Raw genomic sequence first — 23,049 nt, 5'->3', positions numbered from 1 at the left:
TTTTTATTCTTCACTTTGTTAATGTGGTATCACATTGATTGATTTGCAGCTTTTGAACCATCCTTACATCCCTGGGATAAATATCACATGATCATAATGTATAATCCTTTTAATGTATTGTTAAATTCAATTTGCTCATATTTTGTCCAGGATTTTTGCATCTATGTTCAGTGATACTGTTCTTTAATTTTCTTTTTTGTAGTGTCTTTGGTTTTGGTATCAGGGTGATGCTGGCCTCGTAGGATCAGTTTGGAAGTATTCCTTCTTCCATTTTTTGGAATAATTTGAGAAGGATAAGTGTTAACTTTTCTTTAAATGTTTGGTAGAATTACTTTTCAAGATGTCCTGGAATTTTGTTTGTTGGAAAAAAATTTTTTTTACTGATTTAATTTCATTACTGGTAATTGATCTGTTCATATTTTCTGTTTCTTCTTGATTCAGTCCTAAGAGTTCGTATGTTTCTAGGGATTTGTACATTTCTTCTGGGTTGTCCATTTTATTGGCATATAATTGTTTGTAATATTCTCTTATGATCCTTTGATATATGTTATGTCAGCTGTAAGTTCTTTCATTTCTGATTTTATTCAGGTCTTTCTTTTTTTCTTGATGAGTCTGGCTAAAGATTTATCAATTTTCTTCATCTTTTCAAAGAACCAGCTCTTAGTTTTTTTTTGCAATACGTGGGCCTCTCACTGTTGTGGCCTCTCCCGTTGCAGAGCACAAGCTCCAGATGCACAGGCTCAGTGGCCATGGCTCGTGGGCCCAGCCGCTCCGCGGCATGTGGGATCTTCCCGGACCAGGGCACGAACCCGTGTCTCCTGCATTGGCAAGCTGACTCTTAACCACTGTGCCACCAGGGAAGCCCCAGCTCTTAGTTTTATTGATCTTTCCCATTTTTTAAAATTTTCTATTTCATTTGTTTCTGCTCTCATTTTTATTATTTTCTTCTACTGACTTTTGGTTTTATTTGTTCTTCTTTTTCTAGTTCCTTTAGGTGTATGGTTAGATGTTTATCTGAGATTTTTCTTGTTTCCTGAGGTAGACTTGTATTTCTATAAACTTTCCTTTTAGAACTGCTTTTGCTGCATCCCATAGATTTTGGATGGTTGTGTTTCCATTTTCATTTGTCTCCAGGTATTTTTTGATTTCCTCTTTGGTTTCTTCAGTGACCCATTCGTTGGTTAGTAGCATATTGTTTAGCCTCCACGTGTTTGTGTTTTTTGCAGTTTTTTTTTTCTTGTAGTTGATTTCTAGCCTCATATCATTGTGGTTGGAAAAGATGCTTGCTATGATTACATTCTTCTTAAGTTTATTGAAATTTGTTTTATGGTCTTGATCTGTTGTGGAGAGTTTTTTTCCCTATCCCTTAAATGTGGGTAATATTCTAGGATTCTGCTCTTGAAGCTCTTTTCTTCTAACTCTACATACTCTTCTTAGGTTATGTCATCTACTGGCCTGGATTCAATAATATTGATGATGCCCAATCTGTCTCCAATCCGTGTTAGCTCTTGAGCTTCAGGAGCTATTAAGTGGCTTACCGGATGTCTCCATATCTCCAGTTAGTTTTCCATAGGAACCTAAATTCTAAATATGTTCAAATCTGATCTCCTTATCTATGTTCCTTCACTGTCCTTCCCCTCCACCCATAAAATGTGTCCATCTTCCTGTGTCTGTCATGTTAGTGAATGGAATCACAGTGTGTATTCACTTGTACAGTCTAGAAACTAGGGGTTATCCTAGACTTGCTATTCCTTTGCATTCACATTAGTTTGCTAATTCCTAATGGAGACAAGCTGGACTAGAGCATAGCAGAGAAGATAGAGGAAAGTTAATGGATTTGCTTTATATTTTTAAGCCATCACTATTTGCTGAGATATCAGATGTGAAGAATGTGAAGGAAAGAAATGAAAAATGACCTTGCGGTTTGTACTTGAGCAACTGGCTGGCTGCAGTAAATTTTACTTAGATTGGAAAGATGTGAAGATGAATGGGTTTATGGAGCAGAGAAAACTGAGTTGTTATGTGTTAGGCATGTTAGGGTTGACATGCCTGTCAGATTTCCATGGATTTAGGAGTCTGGAGCTGGGTGAGGAGAGATTTATCCTGGAGATGGTTGTTAAAGCCAAAGGACTACATAGGACAATGATAGGTAAAGAAAAGGTGAAATTCTGTGTTAGGATAGGTAACAGAAGAGTGAGTAAACAGAGGCTTAGGCATTATTGAAGGCTTTAAGAAAGAAGTATAAAATATTCTTTTTGAAGAGTAGAAAATCAAACCTAATGGAGAAGTTGTAGTTTGTAGTTTGAGGTTTGTGTTATGATTTGAAAATAACACCAGTTAGTCTGATTTTATACATTTTTTACCCAGTATCATTTAGCTATTCAATATCAGTATGGAATTAGTGGATAATCAAGTTTAATCAGATTAGGATTTTGCTAGGCTAGTATGACAGAGGATAAGAGGAGAAGGAAGTGAAAGTTGTTTGTAAGGGAGTGATTATAAATAGAGTGGTGCACCATGGAACCCTGACAGTTAAGGGAAGATGTGAGGAATTGAGAGATGTAATTGGTAGTCATATGGGAATGCACTGGATTGATGAGGTGGAAAGATCACTGGAATGGGAAGACGAGAGTAAGTGAGCTGAAAGGGTAGGAAGTCATGATCAGGAATTACGATGTTTGAAGTCAAGATTCAGATAGGAGGCTAAGGATTGAAAAGTCAGAGAGTAGATCTGGATGTTGAAGTCTCTAAGAATGGTACCAAGAAAAGGGTTGGAGAGGAAGACTGTGAGCCAGGAACCATAAAGTCCTGAGTGAACAAGAAGGGGTGACCAAGAAGTTAGTAGATGATGGCTACAATAGGGTAGTGGGTGATACAGTCTTTCCTGAGCTTCAAAGGAATGTTGTCTCTCACCGTCGTCTCTTTACACTCTTATGTTTCCCTTAATACAAGATAATTTTACTACTTTGAAATGACCATGTTTTCTCCTATCTTTACACCTTTGCCTGGAATTCTGTTATAATCCCTTACCCCACCCCACTCTTCCCAAGAAAGTCTCTCATAATATCCATGTTTAGATTTACTTTTTCCTGGAAGCTTTCTCCAACCAGCTTTGACTTGGCTCAGAACCCTTCTGTGTTGTCTTGTATCACCTTTGAGAGATTTGTCACACTTTGTTGTATTTACTATTCACTTCTGTGTCTCACCAACTGATAAAAAGCTTCCTAAAGACAGCACTGTTTTGTTTCATTATATCCCCAGTATCAATATCAGTGCCTGGCACATATTTGTTAAATAATAATATTTGGTATTCAGTGTTCAGTAATATTTGTTGATTGAATGAACCTGTCAAAAACAATGTTCCATAAAGAATCAGCTATAGAGGTTTTACAACCTATGACATAATTGACTGCTTACTTCTTTTGTGGGCAAACCAGAGGCTTGGCTTTCTTCAAACTTTACAGATGCTGTGTTACTACTTTTGTATCATAGTTCATATTCTTAAGTCTGGGATACATAATTTTGACTCTGAGAAGTAGTCACTAGCCACAAGAGATAGCTTGTTAAATATTGAGATATCTGGGTTCTCTATTGTTATATTAAAGAATATTTTTGGAGGAAGGGTGTATATTTGAAATTGATGCCCCCAGTTGGCTTCATGGAAAAGTTTTGTGACCCTAAGAAATGCTGGAAGGAAGTTACCTGGGGATAGGATGAGGGGCCTAATGTGAAGAACAGTGAAGTGGAATACAAGAGCTGATCTCATTTATCTTCATGGTGACCATCTTGGTTGCTGTAACTTTTAGATGACTGTCAATACTTGCCAGTTACATTTTTTACCCCTATTAAAAGAAATTATCTTCTAGCTTCCTCACTACTGAGAGGTACTGTGCCTTAAATCATATCTTTCTATTCTTTGTTGATAACTCAAGACATTTCCTTTAATTATTTTTTAGTCACATTAAAAATTTTACAGCATGTTGGAAAGTTCATGGCTTATAAAACTGGCAGCTGCATAATATTGTTGAAATAGAAATGGATAAGTTAAGAAGATAAACATCTTTAATTTTTTTTTCTTGGTGCAAATGGAAATTTAACTTTTTACTATGTCTTTTTTTTTTTTTTTTTTTTTTTTTTTTTTTTTTTTGCAGTACGCGGGCCTCTCACTGTTGTGGCCACTCCCGCTGCAGAGCACAGGCTCCGGACGCGCAGGCCCAGCGGCCATGGCTCACGGGCCCAGCTGCTCCGCGGCATGTGGGATCTTCCCAGACCGGGGCACGAACCCGTATCCCCTGCATCGGCAGGCGGACTCTCAACCACTGCGCCACCAGGGAAGCCCTAACTTTTTACTATGAATTAAAAATCCAGACAGGAGAGTTTGAGTAAAAATACGTCTCCAGTAGTAAATTGACTTGGAAATATTAAGAGATAAGGGAAACACCTTGGCAATGAGAATAGAAACTTAATTTAAGTGGAAAGGCTCTTTTATGGATTTTATAGTGACATTGATCCCATTTATTATTAGTTTATCTTTTTCTACCGAATAATTTTAATTCCTGATTAATAAAGAATTAAATAAGAGATAAACTATAGTAAAATATTTTACTGGACTTCTAGGTGTTCAGTATACCCTTAAGTCTAAATATTAGTGTATAGCAATAACCTACTAAAATAAATAGGAATCAGAAATATATTTAGATCTTTTTGTAGAGGTGCTGTGGTATTTCTGTTAGTTCCTTTTTTTTTTTTTTTTTTTTTTTTTTGCTGAACGCGGGCCTCTCACTGTTGTGGCCTCTCCCATTGCGGAGCACAGGCTCCGGACGCGCAGGCCCAGCGTCCATGGCTCACGGGCCCAGCGGCTCCACGGCATGTGGGATCTTCCCGGACCGGGGCACGAACCCGTGTCCCCTGCATCGGCAGGCGGACTCTCAACCACTGCGCCACCAGGGAAGCCCTGTTAGTTCCTTTTATAAACACAGTGCAGGATCTTTAAATTCTTGTGTGTTAAAGTTAAAAACAAAAATACTTGAGAATATCACATTTAATTTGTTGAAAGGAAATGTTGGGTTTCAAAAACTAGTATTGCGTATGACTCCACTGGATTATAGTGTGAAATTGTATAGTTAAATTTCTGAAAGATCTCTTTAGTAAATTGAATCTGTAAAGTCTCTGTTTAGATCTTTTTTTCTGAAAGCCTCTTTGCCTTTCATTATAAAAGAGCCTGGTACTGCTTTCTGTTTTAAAAATCCAGCTGGAAAATTACAGAGTATGAACATTTGCCCATCGGTTCTTCATTTGGAGAGAACAGAAATAATGTCTTCAAAATGGAGACTGACACTTAAGTGTTTACCCTGTCAGTGGGAGTTATAGCTTATATTCTTTTTTTTTAATTTCTGTAATGACATATAGTATATTTTGGCTTATGCATGGTGTAGCTGAATTTTAAAATACCATATTTATTTTATGTGGTTCTGTGATTGTTCAAATCTTCCCGTGATCTGTTCCTTCCCGAGTCCCTCAGAATCTCTAAAAAAAGGTGTCCTTGGTTCTTGCGTCATTTTGGTTCTGTTAAATTGAAATTCAACATATTTGTGTTGATTCTAATCATAAAAGTTGACTCAATATGTCTGAAAGTATCAATATACATAAAATTTAATTTTATGTGTATTCTTTTAAAAATAATTAATAGATTTAATTTTAGTTTAGTTTTATATTTACAGATTAGTTGAGCGGATATATAGAGTTACATTCATCCACACCTCACCCACCCACCTATGCAGTTTCCCCTTTTATTAACATCTTGCATTAAGTGTGGTATATTTATCACAATTATTGAACCAGTATTGATATATTATTATAGTTCATAGTTTACGTGAAGGTTCACTCTGTGTTGTACAGTTTTATGGATTTTGACAGGTACCTAATGACGTGTATCCATTACAGTTTCATACGAGAATAGTTTCACCATCCTAAAAATTCTCTGTATTTCACCTGTTCATCACTCTTCACCCAGATCCCTGGCAACCATTGTTGTTTTCACTCTTTCTATGGTTTTGCCTTTCCCAGAATGTCATATAGTTGGACTCATATAGTATGTAGCTTTTTCAGACCGGTTTCTTTCACTTAGCAGTATGCATTTACGGTTCTTCCACATCTTTTCATGGCTTGATGGCTCATTTCTTTTTATCACTGAATAATACTCCACTGTATGGATATAAAATGCTGAAAGATCTTAGGAATGGGGAAAAGACCTGAGGCGATTTTTTTGTCACAGGCAAGGAAGAGGAGAGGGTAGGAATGGTGTGAGGCTTCTGGCTGACCTTTTCCCATTTCTCTAAATGCGTTTGCAGTTGGGGGAAGGGTAACCATGGATGGGGGGGTTTAAAATGTTTGTTTTCTCTTCCTGAGACTCCTCCTTACCCTATTTACCACAATAGATGAGGAAAATATGAACTTCTCATCACAAAATATTTGAGACTGCTGCTGTAGAAAAAATCCTTTTTTCTTCTCCCTTTCTGTTTGTGACTTTCCCTCTGCATCCCTCTCCCCCATTCTATTATTTTTCTCACCCTCTATATGTCATTTCTAAAAATATCCCTTCTGAGGCTCTCTTCCCTACATTCTTTGTCATTCTTTTCTGTTTTATCATATGCTCCTTATTTATGCCAAGTGTGAAAATTCATATTTAACTCTAATATACTAAAATGAAAAATCTAGATTATTAAATAGCATTTCCACATAGAGTGTGCCACACTGGGTGTAATGAAAACAAGCACTCATATTAGCGTTGACAATATTATGGCACAGTGCTTTTAGACTATTTTGGCAGTATGTGTTGATGGCCTTAAATGTTCATATTTATACCCGTGACCTAGTAATCGCATACCTTAGAATCCATTTGAAAGAAAGTCTTAAATAATGAAAAGACTATGTATAACATCCTTAATATCTAACAGTAAGGGAGAATGATTATATGAACTATTATATAGACATTTAAAATTATGTAGAGCACTGAGAAAGTACATAATTAAAAAAAAATAAAATAAAAATCTGCACGTATAATAGAACTTGGCAGATGTAGATTTAACATCTAAGGTTGGTGAGAGGATGAATCCCCATAATTTTTTTCAGAGCAATATGGCAATATGTCCATTTTAAATCCACATACTTTTTAACTTAACAATTATGTTTATAGGTTGCCTTACTGATAAACTTTGATATGTGCTAAAATATTTGCAGTGATAATCATTGAAGCATTAATTATACTAAGTCTATCCATGATATTTTCTTAAGTGGTAAGTAGTTTCTAGGAATTTATTTGAAGGAAATAAGGCTGTGGATAGATATAAAGCTATGAGATATATATATTCCTCTATTTATAATTCCAAAATTATATTAAAATCCTAAGTGTCCATTAATAGCAGATAAGTTAAATAAATTACATATTCCATCAGTGGAAAATTAGGCAGCATTGCACATCATCTTGTCGAAGACTGTGATGGCACATCTTCTATAACACGTACACACTTGAGCACACATACGCAGGGCAAAAAAGGAAATACGTACACTAAGCGTTAACTTTTTTCCTCTGGGTAGTAAGATACACGTGATTTGGTTTTTTATTTTCCTTTAATGGCCTAGGACTATATTTATAAAATATATAAAAACCATGAGTATTTTTTTAATTAAGAAAAGTAAGTATAAGAAAAGACTTGGAGGAAGGACACCAAAATTTTAAACAGTAGTTGTTTTTTAGTGGTGGGATTAAAGAGAATTTTGCGTGTGTGTGTGTGTATTTTTTCTATATTTTCTTTATTGGGAAAATGAATATACTAATTTCACTGGAAATAAAGATTTTGTTTTTCAGTTTTGTTAAAAGCCTGATTGATAAGCAACTAATTAACATAGTACCAAGTAACTTTTATATAGTTGATAGACTTCTTTAAAGTTTTACTTTCATTTTTATTTTAGGCCAGAAATATACATACGGGAGAGCTGGCTGCAGTAAAAATTATCAAATTGGAGCCTGGTATGTATTAAAACTCTCAAGACAATTTTTGAACACTTTTCTTGTGCAGTTCATAAATATATCACTTAAAAGCATTTTCCATATTTCCTTCCTTGTTTCCCTTCTTCCAAAAGAGTCTTATGTTGTCATAAAAAGGGTATCTCCTATATGGTTACATTAAATTCCACTGGAGGCTGTTGGTTAAAGACGAATTTGATGCAGTAGTTCTGTTGCTAAAGTCTGAAATATGCACATTCAAAAATTGAAAGACACATTGACAAACAAAAAATATGTTAAAGTAATGTTAAATTAATTTTCTTTTAAGATGATAGTGAAATATTTGGACTTCAATTTTAGCTTTTATGAGAATTTGATTAGTGAAGTATTCATTGATTTGGGGGAATGTTTGGTGAAATTCAGGATAATTATATTTTATATGTCAGCCATTCCCTGGCTGGTTGATAGGTTTAATAATTCTGGTCTTAGCCTAATGCTTATATATTTTTTTTTTTTTTTTTTTTTTTTGCTTTATCACAAATTTAATCAGTTATATGTATACATATGTTCCCATATCCCCTCCCTTTTGCGTCTCCCTCCCACCCTCCCTATCCCACCCCTCCAGGCGGTCACAAAGCACCGAGCTGATCTCCCTGTGCTATGCGGCTGCTTCCCACTAGCTATCTACCTTACGTTTGGTAGTGTATATATGTCCATGCCGCTCTTTCACTTTGTCACAGCTTACCCTTCCCCCTCCCCATATCCTCAAGTCCATTCTCTAGTAGGTCTGTGTCTTTATTCCTGTCTTACCCCTATGTTCTTCATGACCTTTTTTTTTCTTAAATTCCATATATATGTGTCAGCATACAGTATTTGTCTTTCTCTTTCTGACTTACTTCACTCTGTATGACAGACTCTAGGTCCATCCACCTCATTACAAATAGTTCAATTTCATTTCTTTTTATGGCTGAGTAATATTCCATTGTATGTATGTGCCACATCTTCTTTACCCATTCATCCGATGATGGACACTTAGGTTGTTTCCATCTCCGGTAATGCTTATATTTTTACACTTCTGTCTGTCCGAAGACTGTTTGTTTTAAAACATACTGAGTAACTTGCTTTGAAAATAAAACAACTGTGTAAAGCCTGAAACTATTTACTTATTTTGATATCCGGAAGTTTCTAATGAGAGCAGTAGTAGCTTTCTTTTTTCTCCAATTTCTTTTTTTCTCTTTCTTTCCCCTTTCTTTCTTTTTACTGTGGTAATGTACACATAACAAAATTTGCCATCCAAACAATTTTAAAGTGTACAGTTCAGTGGTATAAAATACATTCATAATGCTGTGCTACCATCACCACCATCCATGCCAGAATTCTTCCATTTTTATTTTTTTGGAGGACCACCATACTGTTTTCCACAGTGGCTATACAATTTATATTCCCATCCATACTACACAAGTGTTCCAGTTTCTCCACATCCTTTACAACACTTGTTATTTTTCTGCTTTATTTGTAATAGCAGCTACCCTAATGGATGTGAGGGGGTAGCTCATTGTAGGGTTTTTTTTTCATTTCCCTAATGATTAGTGATGTTGAGCATCGTTTCATGTGCATATTGCCCATTTGTATATTTGCTTTGCAGAAATATCTATTCAGATCCTTTGCCCATTTTTTTTCACATCTTTATTGGAGTATAAATGCTTTACAATGTTGTGTTAGTTTCTGCTGTACAACAGAGTGAATCAGCTATATGTATACATATATCCCCATATCCCCTCACTCTTGAGCCTTCCTCCCACTCTCCATATCCCATCCCTCTAGGTCGTCACAAAGCACTGAGCTGATCTCCCTGTGCTATGCAGCAGCTTCTTGCTAGCCATCCATTTTACATTTGGTAGTGTATATATGTCAGTGCTACTCTCTCACTTCATCCCAGCTTCCCCGTCCCCCCCGTGCCCTCAAGTCTGTTCTCTACATCTGCATCTTTATTCCTGCCCTGCCACTAGGTTCATCAGTACCGCTTTTTTAAATTCCATGCATATACGTTAGCATACGGTATTTGTTTTTCTCTTTCTGACTTACTTCACTCTGTATGACAGATTCTAGGTCCATCCACCTCACTACAAATAACTCAACTTGGTTCATTTTTATGGCTGAGTAATATTCCACTTTATATATGAGTCACATCTTTATCCAGTCATCTATTGATGGACATTTAGATTGCTTCCATATCCTGGCTATTGTAAATAGTGCTGAAATGAACATTGTGGTACATGTATCTTTTTGAATTATGGTTTTCTTAGGGTATATGCCCAGTAGTGGGATTGCTGGGTCATATGGTAGATCTATTTTTTTTTTTTTTTTTTTTTTTTGTGGTACGCGGGCTTCTCACTGTTGTGGCCTCTCCCATTGCGGAGCACAGGCTCCGGATGCGCAGGCTCAGCGGCCATGGCTCACGGGACCAGCCGCTCCGCGGCATGTGGGATCCTCCCGGACCGGGGCACGAACCCGTGTCCCCTGCATCAGCAGGCGGACTCTCAACCACTGCGCCACCAGGGAAGCCCGGTAGATCTATTTTTACTTTTTTAAGGAACCTCCATACTGTTCTCCATAGTGGCTCTATGAATTTACATTCCCACCAACAGACAAGAGGGTTGCCTTTTCTCCACACCCTCTCCAGCATTTATTGTTTGTACATTTTTTGATGATGGCCATTCTGACTGGTGTGAGGTGATACCTCATTGTAGTTTTCATTTGCATTTCTCTAAGGATTAGTGATGTTGAGCATCCTTTCATGTGTTTGTTGGCAATCTATATCTTCTTCGGAAAAATGTCTATTTAGGTCTTCTGCCCATTTTTGGACTGGGTTGTTTGTTTTTGTGACATTGAGCTGCATGAGCTGCTTGTATATTTTGGAGGTAAATCTTTTGTTACTTGCTTCATTTGCAAATATTTTCTCCCATTCTGAGGGTTGTCTTTTGGTCTTGTTTATGGTTTCCTTTGCTGTGCAAAAGCTTTTAAGTGTCATTAGGTCCCATTTGTTTATTTTTGTTTTTATTTCCCTTACTCTAGGAGGTGGGTCAAAAAGGATCTTGCTGTGATTTATGTCATAGAGTGTTCTGCCTATGTTTTCCTCTAAGAGTTTGATAGTGTCTGGCCTTACATTTAGGTCTTTAATCCATTTTGAGTTTCTTTTTGTGTGTGGTGTTAGGAAGTATTCTGATTTCATTCTTTTACATGTAGTTGTCCAGTTTTCCCTGCACCACTTATTAAAGAGGCTGTGTTTTCTCCATTGTACATTCTTGCCACCTTTGTCAAAGATAAGGTGACCATATGTGTGTGGCTTTATCTCTGGGCTTTCTATCTTGTTCTGTTGATCTATATTTGTGTTTTTGTGCCAGTACCATACCATCTTGATTAGTGTAGCTTTGTAGTGTAGTCTGAAGTCTGGGAGCCTGATTCCTCCAGCTCTGTTTTTCTTTTTCAAGATTGCTTTGGCTATTCAGGGTCTTTTTGTGTTTCCATACAAATTGTAAAATTTCTTGTTCTAGTTCTGTGGAAAATGCCATTGGTAATTTGATAGGGATTGCATTGAACCTGTAGATTGCCTTGGGTAGTATAGTTCTTTTCACAATATTGATTCTTCCAGTCCAGGGGCATGATATGTCTCTCCATCTGTATATTTTATCTTTGATTTCTTTCATCAGTGTTTTACAGTTTTATGAGTACAGGTCTTTTGTCTCCTTAGGTAGGTTTATTCCTAGGTATTTTATTCTTTTTGTTGTGATGGTAATGGGATTGTTTCCTTAATTTCTCTTTCTGATCTTTCATTGTTAGTGTATAGGAATGCAAGAGATTTCTGTGCAGTAATTTTGTATCCTGCAACCTTACCAAATTCATTGATTAGTTCTAGTAGTTTTCTGGTGGCATCTTTAAGATTTTCTATGTATAGCATCATGTCATCGGCAGACAGTGACAGTTTTACTTCTTTTCCAATTCGTATTCCTTTTATTTCTTTTTCTTGTCTAATTGCTGTGGCTATGACTTCCAATACTATGTTGAATGATAGTGGTGAGAGTGGACATCCTTGTCCTGTTCCTGATCTTAGAGGAAATGCTTTCAGTTTTTCACCATTGAGAAGGATGTTTGCTGTGGGTTTGTCATATATGGTTCTTATTATGTTGAGGTAGGTTCCCTCTTTGCCCACTTTCTGGAGAGTTTTTATCATAAATGGGTGTTGAATTTTGTCGAAAGCTTTTTCTGCATCTATTGAGATGATCATATGGTTTTTATCCTTTAGTTTGTTAATACGGTGTATCACATTGATTTGAGAATATTGAAATATCCTTGCATTCCTGGGATAAACCCCATTTGATCATGGTGTATGATCCTTTTAATGTGTTGTTGGATTCTGTTTGCTAGTATTTTTATTGAGGATTTTTGCATCTAAGTTCATCAGTGATATTGGTCTATACTTTTCTTTTTTTGTGATATCTTTGTCTGGTTTTGGTATCAGGGTGATGGTTGCCTCGTAGAATGAGTTTGGGAGTGTTCCTCCCTCTGCAGATTTTTGGAAGAGTTTGAGAAGGATAGCTGTTAGCTCTTCTCTAAACATTTGGTAGAATTACCCCTTGAAGCCATCTGGTCCTGGACTTTTGTTTGTTGAAAGATTTTTAATTGCAGTTTCAATTTCATTACCTGTGATTGGTCTGGTTATATTTTCTAATTCTTCCTGGTTCAGTCTTGGAAGGTTGTACTTTTCCAATAATTTGTCCATTTCCTTCAGGTTGTCTATTTTTTTGGCATATATTTGCTTCTAGTAGTCTCTTATGATCTTTTGTACTTCTGCAGTGTCAGTTGTAATCTCTCCTTTTTCATTTCTAATTCTATTGATTTGAGTCTTCCCCCTTTTTTTCTTGATGAGTCTGGCTAATGGTTTATCAATTTTGTTTATCTTCTCAAAGAACCAGCCTTTAGTTTTATTGATGTTTGCTATTGTTTTCTTTGTTTCTATTTCATTTATTTCTGCTCTCATCTTTATGATTTCTTTCCTTCTACTCATTTTGGATTTTCTTTGTTCTTCTTTTTCTAGTTGCTTTAAATGTAAGGTTAGATTGTTTATTTGAGATTTTTCTTGTTTCTTGACGGGAGCTTGAATTGCTATGAACTTCCCTCTTAGAACTGCTTTTGCTGCAGCCCATAGGTTTTGCATTGTCATGTTTTCATTGTCATTTGTTTCTAGGTATTTTTTGATTTCCTCTTTGACTTCTTTAGTGATCCCTTGCTTATTTAGCAGCACACTGTTTTGCGCCCATGTATTTGTGTTTTTTACTGTTTTTTTCCTGTAATTGATTTCTAATCTCATAGCATTGTGGTTGGAAAAGATGCTTGATACAATTTCAGTTTTCTTAAATTTTCCAAGGTTTGATTTGTGACCCAAAATGTGATCTGTTCTGGAGAACCTTCCATGTGCACTTGAAAGAAAGTGTATTCTTCTGCTTTTGGGTAGAACATCCTAAAAATATCAATTAAGTCTCTCTGGTCTCTTGTGCCATTTAAAGCTTGTGTTTCCATATTTATTTTCTGTCTGGATGATCTGTCCATTGGTGTAAGTTTGGTGTTAAAGTCCCCCACTATTATTGTGTTAACATTGATTTCTCCTTTTTATGGCTGTTAGCATTTGCCGTATGTATTGAGGTGCTCCTATGTTGGGTACATAAATATTTATAATTGCTATGTTTTCTTCTTGGATTGATCCCTTGATCATTATGTAGAAAGATGGTTTGCAAATATTTTCTCTCATTCTGCGGGTTGCCTTTTTACTGTGTTGATAGACGTGTCTCTAGGTGCACAAAATGTATAAATTTTCTAGAAGTCCAGTTTGCCTGTTTTTCTTTTGTTGCCTGTGCCTTGATCAGTATGTGCCTTTGGTGTCATACCCAAGAAATCATTGCCAAATCTGATAACGTGAAGCTTTTGCCCATGTTTTCTTCGAAGAGCTTTATATTCTTAGGTCTTTGATCCATTTTGAGTTAATTTTTTGTATACAGTGTTAGGTAAGGGTCCAATGTCATTCTTTTGCTTATGGATAGCCATTTTTTCCTAGTATCATTTATTGAAAACACTGTTGTTTCTCTGTTGAATGGTCTTTTGTTTGTTTGTTTGTTAATTCTTGTTGGCTGCGTTGGGTCTTTGCTATGTACAGGCTTTCTCTAGTTGCAGCAAGGTGCAGCTACTCTTCATTGCAGTGTGCAGGCTTTTCATTATGGTGGCTTCTCTTGTTGTGGAGCACAGGCTCTAGGGTGCACAGGCCTCAGTAGTCTTGGCATGCGGGCTCTAGAGTGCAGGCTTAGTAGTTGTGACACATGGGCTTAGTTCCTCCGCGGCATATCGATCTTACCAGACCAGGGATCGAACCTATGTTCCCTGAACTGGCAGGAGGATTCTTAACCACTGTGCCACCAGGGAAGTCCCCTGTTGAATGGTCTTATTAGCACTCTTGTCAAAAATCATTTGAACCATATATGCGAAGGTTTATTTTTGGGCTTTCTATTCCATTGGTCTGTATGTCTGTAGAGTATCTGTATCACACTATTTTGATTTTAGTAGCTTTGTAGTAAGTTTTGAAATCAGGAAGTATGTGTCATTAGTTCTGTACTTCTTTTTCAATATTGTTTTGGCTCTTCAACATCCCCTGAGATTCCATATACATTTTAGGATGGGTTTTTCTATTTCTGCAAAAAATGTCATTGGAGTGAGGTGTAGTAGTTTTTGACCAGGTGAGTGAATATTTGATCTGTTCATTTGCTGCTTCATAAAGTTAGACATGTAGAGTAATTATGTCACCATAATTATTCCAGTTTCTTAATTTGCGTAGTTAAAATGGTTTTACATTTCAAATACAATATTTTGATCATTATGTGTATGATTCATTAGGGAGATATTACTGAGGTAGCATATACTGCAACACTTTAAAAATAAGCTTTCAGATATGGCACAGTATCTTTTTTTTCCTGGATAATAGAAATCATTATAATAATACCCTTTTAGAGTCTTCTAGTTAAGTTCCACCTAGTAAGTGTAGGATGGTCTCCAAAATGTCATTAACGCACATAGAAGAGACTATAATATAACAGAACTATGCAAGCATTTGCCTCTTCTTGAGTTACTTGAACAAATAAATATTCAAGTTATGTTCAAGGAACAGTTATAGTCCAGATAATGAATGGGCTGTTTTTGCAGAGGAAACAAAGAGAAAAACAAATACCATATGCTAACACATATATATGGAATCTGAAAAAAAAAATGGTTCTGATGAACCTAGGGGCAGGACAGGAATAAAGACAGACGTAGAGAATGGACTTGAGGACATGGGGAGGGGGAAGGGTAATCTGGGATGAAGTGAGAGAGTAACATTGACATATATACACTACCAAATGTAAAATAGATAACTAGTGAGAAGCAGCTGCATAGCACAGGGAGATCAGCTTGGTGCTTTGTGACCACCTAGAGGGGTGGGATAAGGAGGGTGGGTGGGAGATGTAAGAGGGAGGGGATATACGTATGCATATAGCTTATTCACTTTGTTATACAGCAGAAACTAACACAACATTGTAAAGCAGTTATACTCCAATAAAGATGTTTAAAAAAAAAAAAAGATGTTTATCCCTTATCTGCCTTCAGCAAGTACACTGGGCTCATCATAGCACAGTTTCACTTATTCTACTTAAGGGTATGGCCTACTTTTGATTATGATTCATGTAATGAATTAATGAATATATTTTTAAAATCCTATAATTCTGACTTCTCAAGAAACCATAAAAAAGAAAGTGTGCCATTATATGATGTTATTATTTAACAGATAAGGATTAATTGTCGGGACTGTAAATTAAGACTCTTTGAAAGGTTGGAATTTCTCACTGCTTGGCTTTTTAAAGTTGCTGCCTTTATGTTAAGAGTTCACTCATATACGAAGGTTGACTAATGTTTAAATTCTTCCACCCCAAAAGAATCACATAGAAGTCCAGTAAATGCTTGATGATGTGATTTTAATGCCTGACCATTTTAGTATTGTTAATTGTTTATAGTTATGCTTTGTTCAGTTCTATAAGGTTATTTGTTTTTTTAATTGATTTTTAAATTTTTTAATTTTTTAATTTTTTAATACAATTTTTAAAGGTTACACTACATTTACAGTTATTGCAAAATAGTGGCCATATTCCCCATGTTGTATAATACAGTACATCTTTGTAGCCTGTCTTACACCCAGTAAGTTTGTACCTCCCACTCATCCACCCCTATATTGCTCTTCCCCCTGCTTAACTGGTAACCACTGGTTTGTTCTCTGTATCTGTGAGTCTGCTCCTTTTTTGTTATATTCACTAGTTTGTTGTATATTTTAGCATATAAGTGATATCATACAGTATTGGGCTTTCTCATTTCACTTAGCATAGTGCCCTCCAAGTCCATCCATGTTGCTGCAAATGGCAAAATTTCATTCTTTTTTATGGCTGAGTAGTATTCTAGTGTGTGTATATGTGTGTGTGTATGTATGTGTGTGTATACACCCCCACATCTTCTTTATCCATTCAGCTGTTAGTGGACACTTAGGTTGCTTTCATATCTTGCTTACTATGAATGTTTATGTATGAAAGATAACATGCACATTGGGGTGCATGTATCTTTTCAAATTAGTGTTTTTGTTTTCTCAGATATATACCCAGGTGTGGAATTGCTGGGTTATATGGTAGTTCTATTTTTAGTTTTTTGAGAAACCTCCCTACTGTTTTTCACAGTGGCTGCACCAGTTTACATTCCCACCAACAGTGTGCATGTTCCCTTTTCTCCACATCCTCGCCTAACATCTGTTAATTTGCATTCTTTTTGATGATAGCCATTCTGAGAGGTGTGAGGTGATATCTCGTGGTTTTGATTTGCATCTCCCTGATGATTACTGATATTGAGCATCTTTTCATGTGCCTGTTCACCATCTGCATATCCTCTGTAGAAAAAATGTCTATGCAGTTCTTCTGCCCATTTTTTGATTGGGTTGTTTGCTTTTTTGATGTTGAGTTGTTTTTAAATGTTGGATATTAATCCCTTGTCAGTTATATATCATTTGCAAATATTTTCTTCCATCTGATAGGTTGTATTTTCATTTTGTCAGTGGTTTCCCTTGCTGTGCAAAAGCTTTTAAATTTAATTAGGGAGAAAATGGCTGCACAGAATGATAAAAGTTTTTAACAAAGAGTTAGAAAATATAAAGAACGACCAAACAGATGAAGAATACAATAACTGAATGAGAAATACACTAGAAGGAGTAAACAGTAGAAAAATACACTAGAAGGAGTAAACAGTAGAATGAATGATGCAGAGGAATGGATCAGTGAGCTGAAAGACAGAGTAGTGGAAATCACTGCTGCTGAAAGAAAAAGGAATGAAAAGAAATGACCATTTAGGAGACCTCTAGGACAACATCAAGTACATTAATATTCACATTATAGGAGTCTCAAAATATTTGAAGGCATTCTAGTTGAAAGCTTCCCTAACCCAGGAAAGGAAATGGTCACCCAACTCCAGGAAGCAGAGTCCCAAACAGGATTAACCCAAAGAGGAACACACCAGGACACATTGTAATTAAAATGGCAGAAATTAAAGATAAAGAGGGAATATTAAAAGCGGCAAGGGAAAAGCAGCAAATAACATACAAGGGAACTCCCATAAGGCTATCAGCTGATGTTTCAGCAGAAACTCCTCAGCCACAAAGTAGTAGCATGATGTATTTAAAGTGATGAAAGGGAAAAAACTACAACCAAGAATACTGTATCCAGCAAGGCTCTCATTCACATTTGATGGAGAAATCAAAAGCTTTACAGACAAGTAAAAGCCAAAAAAGTTCAGCACCACCAAACCAGCTTTCCAATAAATGTTAAAGGAACTTGTCTATGCAAAAAAAAAAAAAAGGCCGCAACTAGAAACAGAAAATTACAAAATGAAAAAGCTCACTGATAAAGGCAAACACATAGTAAAGATAGGAAATCATCCATACACAAAGCTAGTATGGAGGTTAAAAGACAAAAGTAATAAAACCATCTACATCCACAGTAAACAGTGAAGGGCTTCACAAAACAATTAGATGTAAAATATGATATTAAAGACAGTAATCATGAGGGGAGGAGAGTAAAAATGCAGGGTTTTTAAAATGCATTTGAAGTTAAGAGATCGGCAACTTAAAACAATCTTGTATATATATAGACTGCTATACAAAAGCTACGTGGTAACCACAAACCAAAAATCTTCAATAGATATACATACAAAAAAGAAAAAGGAATCCAAACATCAGATAGCCATCAAATCACAAGAGAAGAGCTTCCCTGGTGGCGCAGTGGTTGAGAGTCCGTCTGCCGATGCAGGGGACACGGGTTCGTGCCCCAGTCTGGGAAGATCCCACATGCCACAGAGCGGCTAGGCCTGTGAGCCATGGCCACTGAGCCTGCGCATCCGGAGCCTGTGCTCCGCAACGGGAGAGGCCACAGCAGTGAGAGGCCCGCATACCGCAAAAAAAAAAAAAAAAAAAAAAAATCACAAGAGAAGAGAAGAAAAGAAGGAAGGAAAAAAAGACCTACAAAAACAAATCCAAAACAATTAACAAAGTGGCACTAAGAACATATATATCGATAATTACCTTAAATAAATAGACTAAATTCTCCAACCAAAAGACATAGACTGGCTGAATGGATACAAAAACAAGACCCATATATATGCTGTCTACAAGAGACTCGCTTCAGATCTAGAGACACATAAAGACTGAAAGTGAGGGGATGGAATAAGTTATTCCATGTAAATGGAAATCGAAAGAAAGCCAGAGTAGCAATACTTACGTCATACAAAATAGACTTTAAAATAAAGACTGTTACAAGAGACAAAGAAGGACACTACATAATGATCAAGGGATCAATCCAAGAAGATATAACAATTGTAAATATATATGCACTCAACATAGGAGAACTTAAATATATATGGCAGATATTAGCAGACATAAAAGGAGAAATCAACAGTGACACAATAATAGCAGGGGACTTTAACCCCCCCACTTACATCAATGGACAGATCATCCAGATAGAAAATCAATAAGGAAACACAGGCCTTCCATGACACATGAGACCAAATGGTCTTAATTGATACATAGAGAGCATTTCATCCGAAAGCAGCAGAATACACATTCTAGTGCACATGGAACATCTTTCAGGATAGAACACATGCTAGGCCACAAAACAAGCCTCAGTAAATTTAAGAAAATTGAAATCATATCAAGCATCTTTTCCAACCACAACGCTATGAGACTAGAAATCAACTATAAGAAAAAAACTGCAAAAAACACAAACACATGGGGGCTAAACAATATGCTACTAAACAACCAATGGAACACTGAAGAAACCAAAGAGGAAATTTAAAAAGTACCTAGAGACATATAAAAATGAAAACAGGATGATCCAAAACCCATGGGATGCAGCAAAAGCAGTTCTAAGAGGGAAGTTTCTTATTGATTTTTAGATGCTGTTTACACTTTGAAAATAATGACTTTTCATGTGTTTTAAAAGTTTTCTTCAGTTTGTCTTCTGTCTTTGTACTATGCTTATGGTACTTTTCTGTGTGGAAGGTATTTTTTCCCTCCTAGGTAAATTTGGTGGTTCTCTTTCTCTATTCCCCTCTTCCTCATACTTAAGCTTTTTGTACTAGTCAACTCTAAAGATATTTAACTGCAATTTCTTCAAGTTTTTTCCCCCTTCCAACATTTAAATATTTGCTCCATCAGGGACAGTTTTGTTCTAAGATGTGATGGAGATCTTTGGTCTGTTCTTTTTCAAATGGCTAGACAGTTTTCCAAAGCTGTTTATTCACAGGTTTGGAATGCCTCACTTGTCATGAACTGAATTTCCATGTAAGTATGAGTTTTGTTTTCTGTTTCAGTGATTCTTTTCCCCCTCCCATTCATACTTCAGGATTATCCTTTTTTTGACTACTCTGACTTTTCGTTGCATTTTATAATCTTCATTGCTTTTATTTTTCAGTTATTTCCTTTCTGTTTTAATAATTTTCTCCCAGGAGAACTTTAAAATCATTTTTATCAAAGTAAACAAAAAGCTTGTGAGAATAATTTAGAAGACTTAGCATTTGACAATAGTAAGGATTTTTTTCTTATTCAGGTCTTCAGGAAAATATTATAGCTTTTGCCACATGCCTTCATATTTATGATGATTCTTGCTACTGTGAATAGCATTTTTCCTCCTCTTATACTTTCTAGTTGGTTGCTGTTGATACTTATATATCATTGATTTTATTGGATGTATTTTCTCTGTGACAGTCTTGCAGAATTCATATTTTTTCTGATAGAATTGTTATTTTTAGTGTTCTTTGATGCTCTTTTTGCTTTGAATATAACTTTGTCAAACATTGCTGTTGCAAACCCTCCTTTCTTTTTGTTTATATTTGTGTAGCATATAACAAATGGATAATGCTGTTATATTTGGGCCTGTCATTTTACTTTAATCCTTTCTGGATCATTGGTTTATAGGGTTTGTCTTGTAAGTAATTGTATTGAAATTTTATTTTACAGCCCAGTTTGAATCTTTCTCCTTTTAATAGATAGGTCAGTCACTTTATTATTGTTTAGTGAGATGATTAATCATCTGTTACTGTGTTTTTTTTAATGGTTTTTGAAGGTTTTAAACAAAAAATGGCTAGAGGTTTCTTTTATTTTTATTGCTGATAATTTGAAAGATACACAGTCCGTAGTTTTATCAGAGGATGGCTTTTAGGACTTTGAATAATATACTTAAATTTGTGTTTTTAACTTACCAACTTAAGAAATGAAACAGGCATTGACTTCCTAGGCTTAAAGATGTTGAACTTTATACTCCTGCCTCTTCATCTCCCAGTTTTCAGATGTTTGTTAGCTTATTTGGAGGTTTTAGTCTGAGAATTTTTTGATTATACTGGGGCATGAGTGTGCATTTAATCTGCATCTCTTTTTCTCTTTAATTATAAGATACCAATTATTTAGACTTAGTTTTATATTTAAACAGATTCACTGCTGACTGTTTGTCCTTTCATTCCATATCCTTGTCATTCTGACTGACTTATTTTGTATCAGTTGTTAAGTTGGATCATATCATCACATTGATTTTCCTATGAATATCAGGAATATTATAATTTTGATCTACAAGTTAATTTTTCTTCTCAAACTTACTCTTCCCTCAGTCTTCCCCATTTTGCTAAGCAGTTAGCCAAGCCAAAAATGTAGGCATTGTCCTTGATTTCTCTTTCATTTGCACTCCAGAGTCAGTCTGTCAGCAAGTTCCTTCAACTCAACCTCCAAAACATATCCTAAATCCATCTACTTTTCCTAATTGCCATCTTTACCCTCTCGTCTCCCTGTTTCTTCTCCCAGACCTCCCATCTGCCACCATCTAGTTTCCACAAAGCCACCGGAATGATATTTTTAAAACACAAATCAGATCGTAGTGCTCTCCTGCCTAAAACCTTTGTGGAGCTTCCAAATTCCACTTAGAATAATATTCAGATTTTCAACCTTGCTTATAAAACCCTATGTGATTGGCCCTACTTCTCTGAACTCATTATGTATCTTTTTCCCTTCTCTATTCCTCTCTTCTTTTTTCTTCTTATTTAACCAGTCCAAGATCAAACTGGCTCTTGAATTCTGCCTAAAGTACTGTTTTTCACAATCTTTGCCCAGAAGGCCTCCTGGTCATTCAGATTTCAGCTTAAATGTTATATATATCCTTGTAAAGACCCATTTCTGACTACCTAATTTAAAGTAGTCACCTAGGCCCCTGTTATTTTAGTTCTCTGCCTAGGACATGTGACTGCCTGACACTTTTCTTATTTATTTGTATTTGTTTGTTTAATGTCTGTCTCTCCTGGAATGTAAGAACCATGAGAATTGTGATATGTCTTTACTGTTATATTTCATCACCTGAAACAGTTTAAGCACATAGTGGGCATTCAATAAATGTCTTTGTACGAAGGAACTTTATAAATGTCTTTCTGTTGCCTTTGAATGAGAATGACCAGTTGACTAGATATAGAATTAGTACATCATACATTCTTCTATCCTCAAAAAATCTGTAAACGTTTTCTCTTTTGAATATTGTTAGAGAAAACTGTAAGGCTTGCCTGATATTTTTCCTCTTGTAGGTGACTTGCTGCTTCTGCCCTATTGTCTGTGGCACTAATACTGCATATCCTCTCTAATCTGTGATGTTCAGAAAATAAGGTCTTAATTATTATATCTTTAGATTTCAATTCACCCTTAATAGTAATTGTGATTTTAGTAAATTTAGTAAATAGCTATAAAATTAGTCACCTGAGAAATAAGTTTTTCTTATGCTTTAAATATATATACTTTTTTTAGTAAATAGTTTCATTTATTTTCATAATCTATGTTTTAGAATTTGAGAAATTGGTCTTCTCTTTGTGACAGTGATTTTATTCATTTGGGTTGTTTCATTACATTTTATTCGTGGATTTGTTTTGTTTTGTGCCTTAAAAAATGTTTTCTATATTGATAGTAGGTTTTTATACCTTTTTTTTTTCTTTTTTAGCATTTTCAGAAAAGCCAAAGCAGATGATGGTTTTCACATTTTTGAAACAGAGTTAGGGGAGTTTTTATGTCAAAAATATGATGGTATAGTAATGAATTCTGTCAACATTCAGTTCAGATACCTCAAATAATTCTGGAGACAGCTGTATTTCAGAAATGAATTCTTGACTGTACTCAGCAGCTTTTTAAAAAATTGCACTAAAGCCAGTATAATGCAAAAGTGCTTCCTTGTATTTATTTAACAGATGAGCTGGCTTAGAATTTTATTTAGACATGAGAAGATAATCATTTGCCAATATGACTTAGAATATTACAATATTACAGATGTACTGACTTGTTCCTGGTAATTTAATTTTATAATATTATATTTAAAATTTCACTGAAACAGATTGCTTTTGAGACTCTTCTAATATTTATA

The 23,049-nt window shown here is 35.6% G+C and overlaps 1 protein-coding gene across 1 annotated transcript in view; it reads left to right on the top strand.

Annotated features, from left to right (window-relative positions):
• MAP4K5 (mitogen-activated protein kinase kinase kinase kinase 5) overlaps nucleotides 1-23,049 on the top strand; it is a gene marked incomplete at its 3' end in the record, with an annotated part of 145,033 nt that overhangs the window by 15,817 nt on the left and 106,167 nt on the right. The window contains exon 3 of the mRNA XM_079698992.1: nucleotides 7,972-8,029. Coding sequence (XP_079555118.1) covers nucleotides 7,972-8,029 — 58 coding nt within the window. The remainder of the gene's footprint in view (nucleotides 1-7,971; nucleotides 8,030-23,049) is intronic.

This window comes from Hyperoodon ampullatus, assembly GCF_949752795.1.
Source record: "Hyperoodon ampullatus genome assembly, chromosome: 3".
NCBI lineage: Eukaryota > Metazoa > Chordata > Mammalia > Artiodactyla > Ziphiidae > Hyperoodon > Hyperoodon ampullatus.
This window is presented reverse-complemented; position numbering and strand designations above follow the sequence as displayed.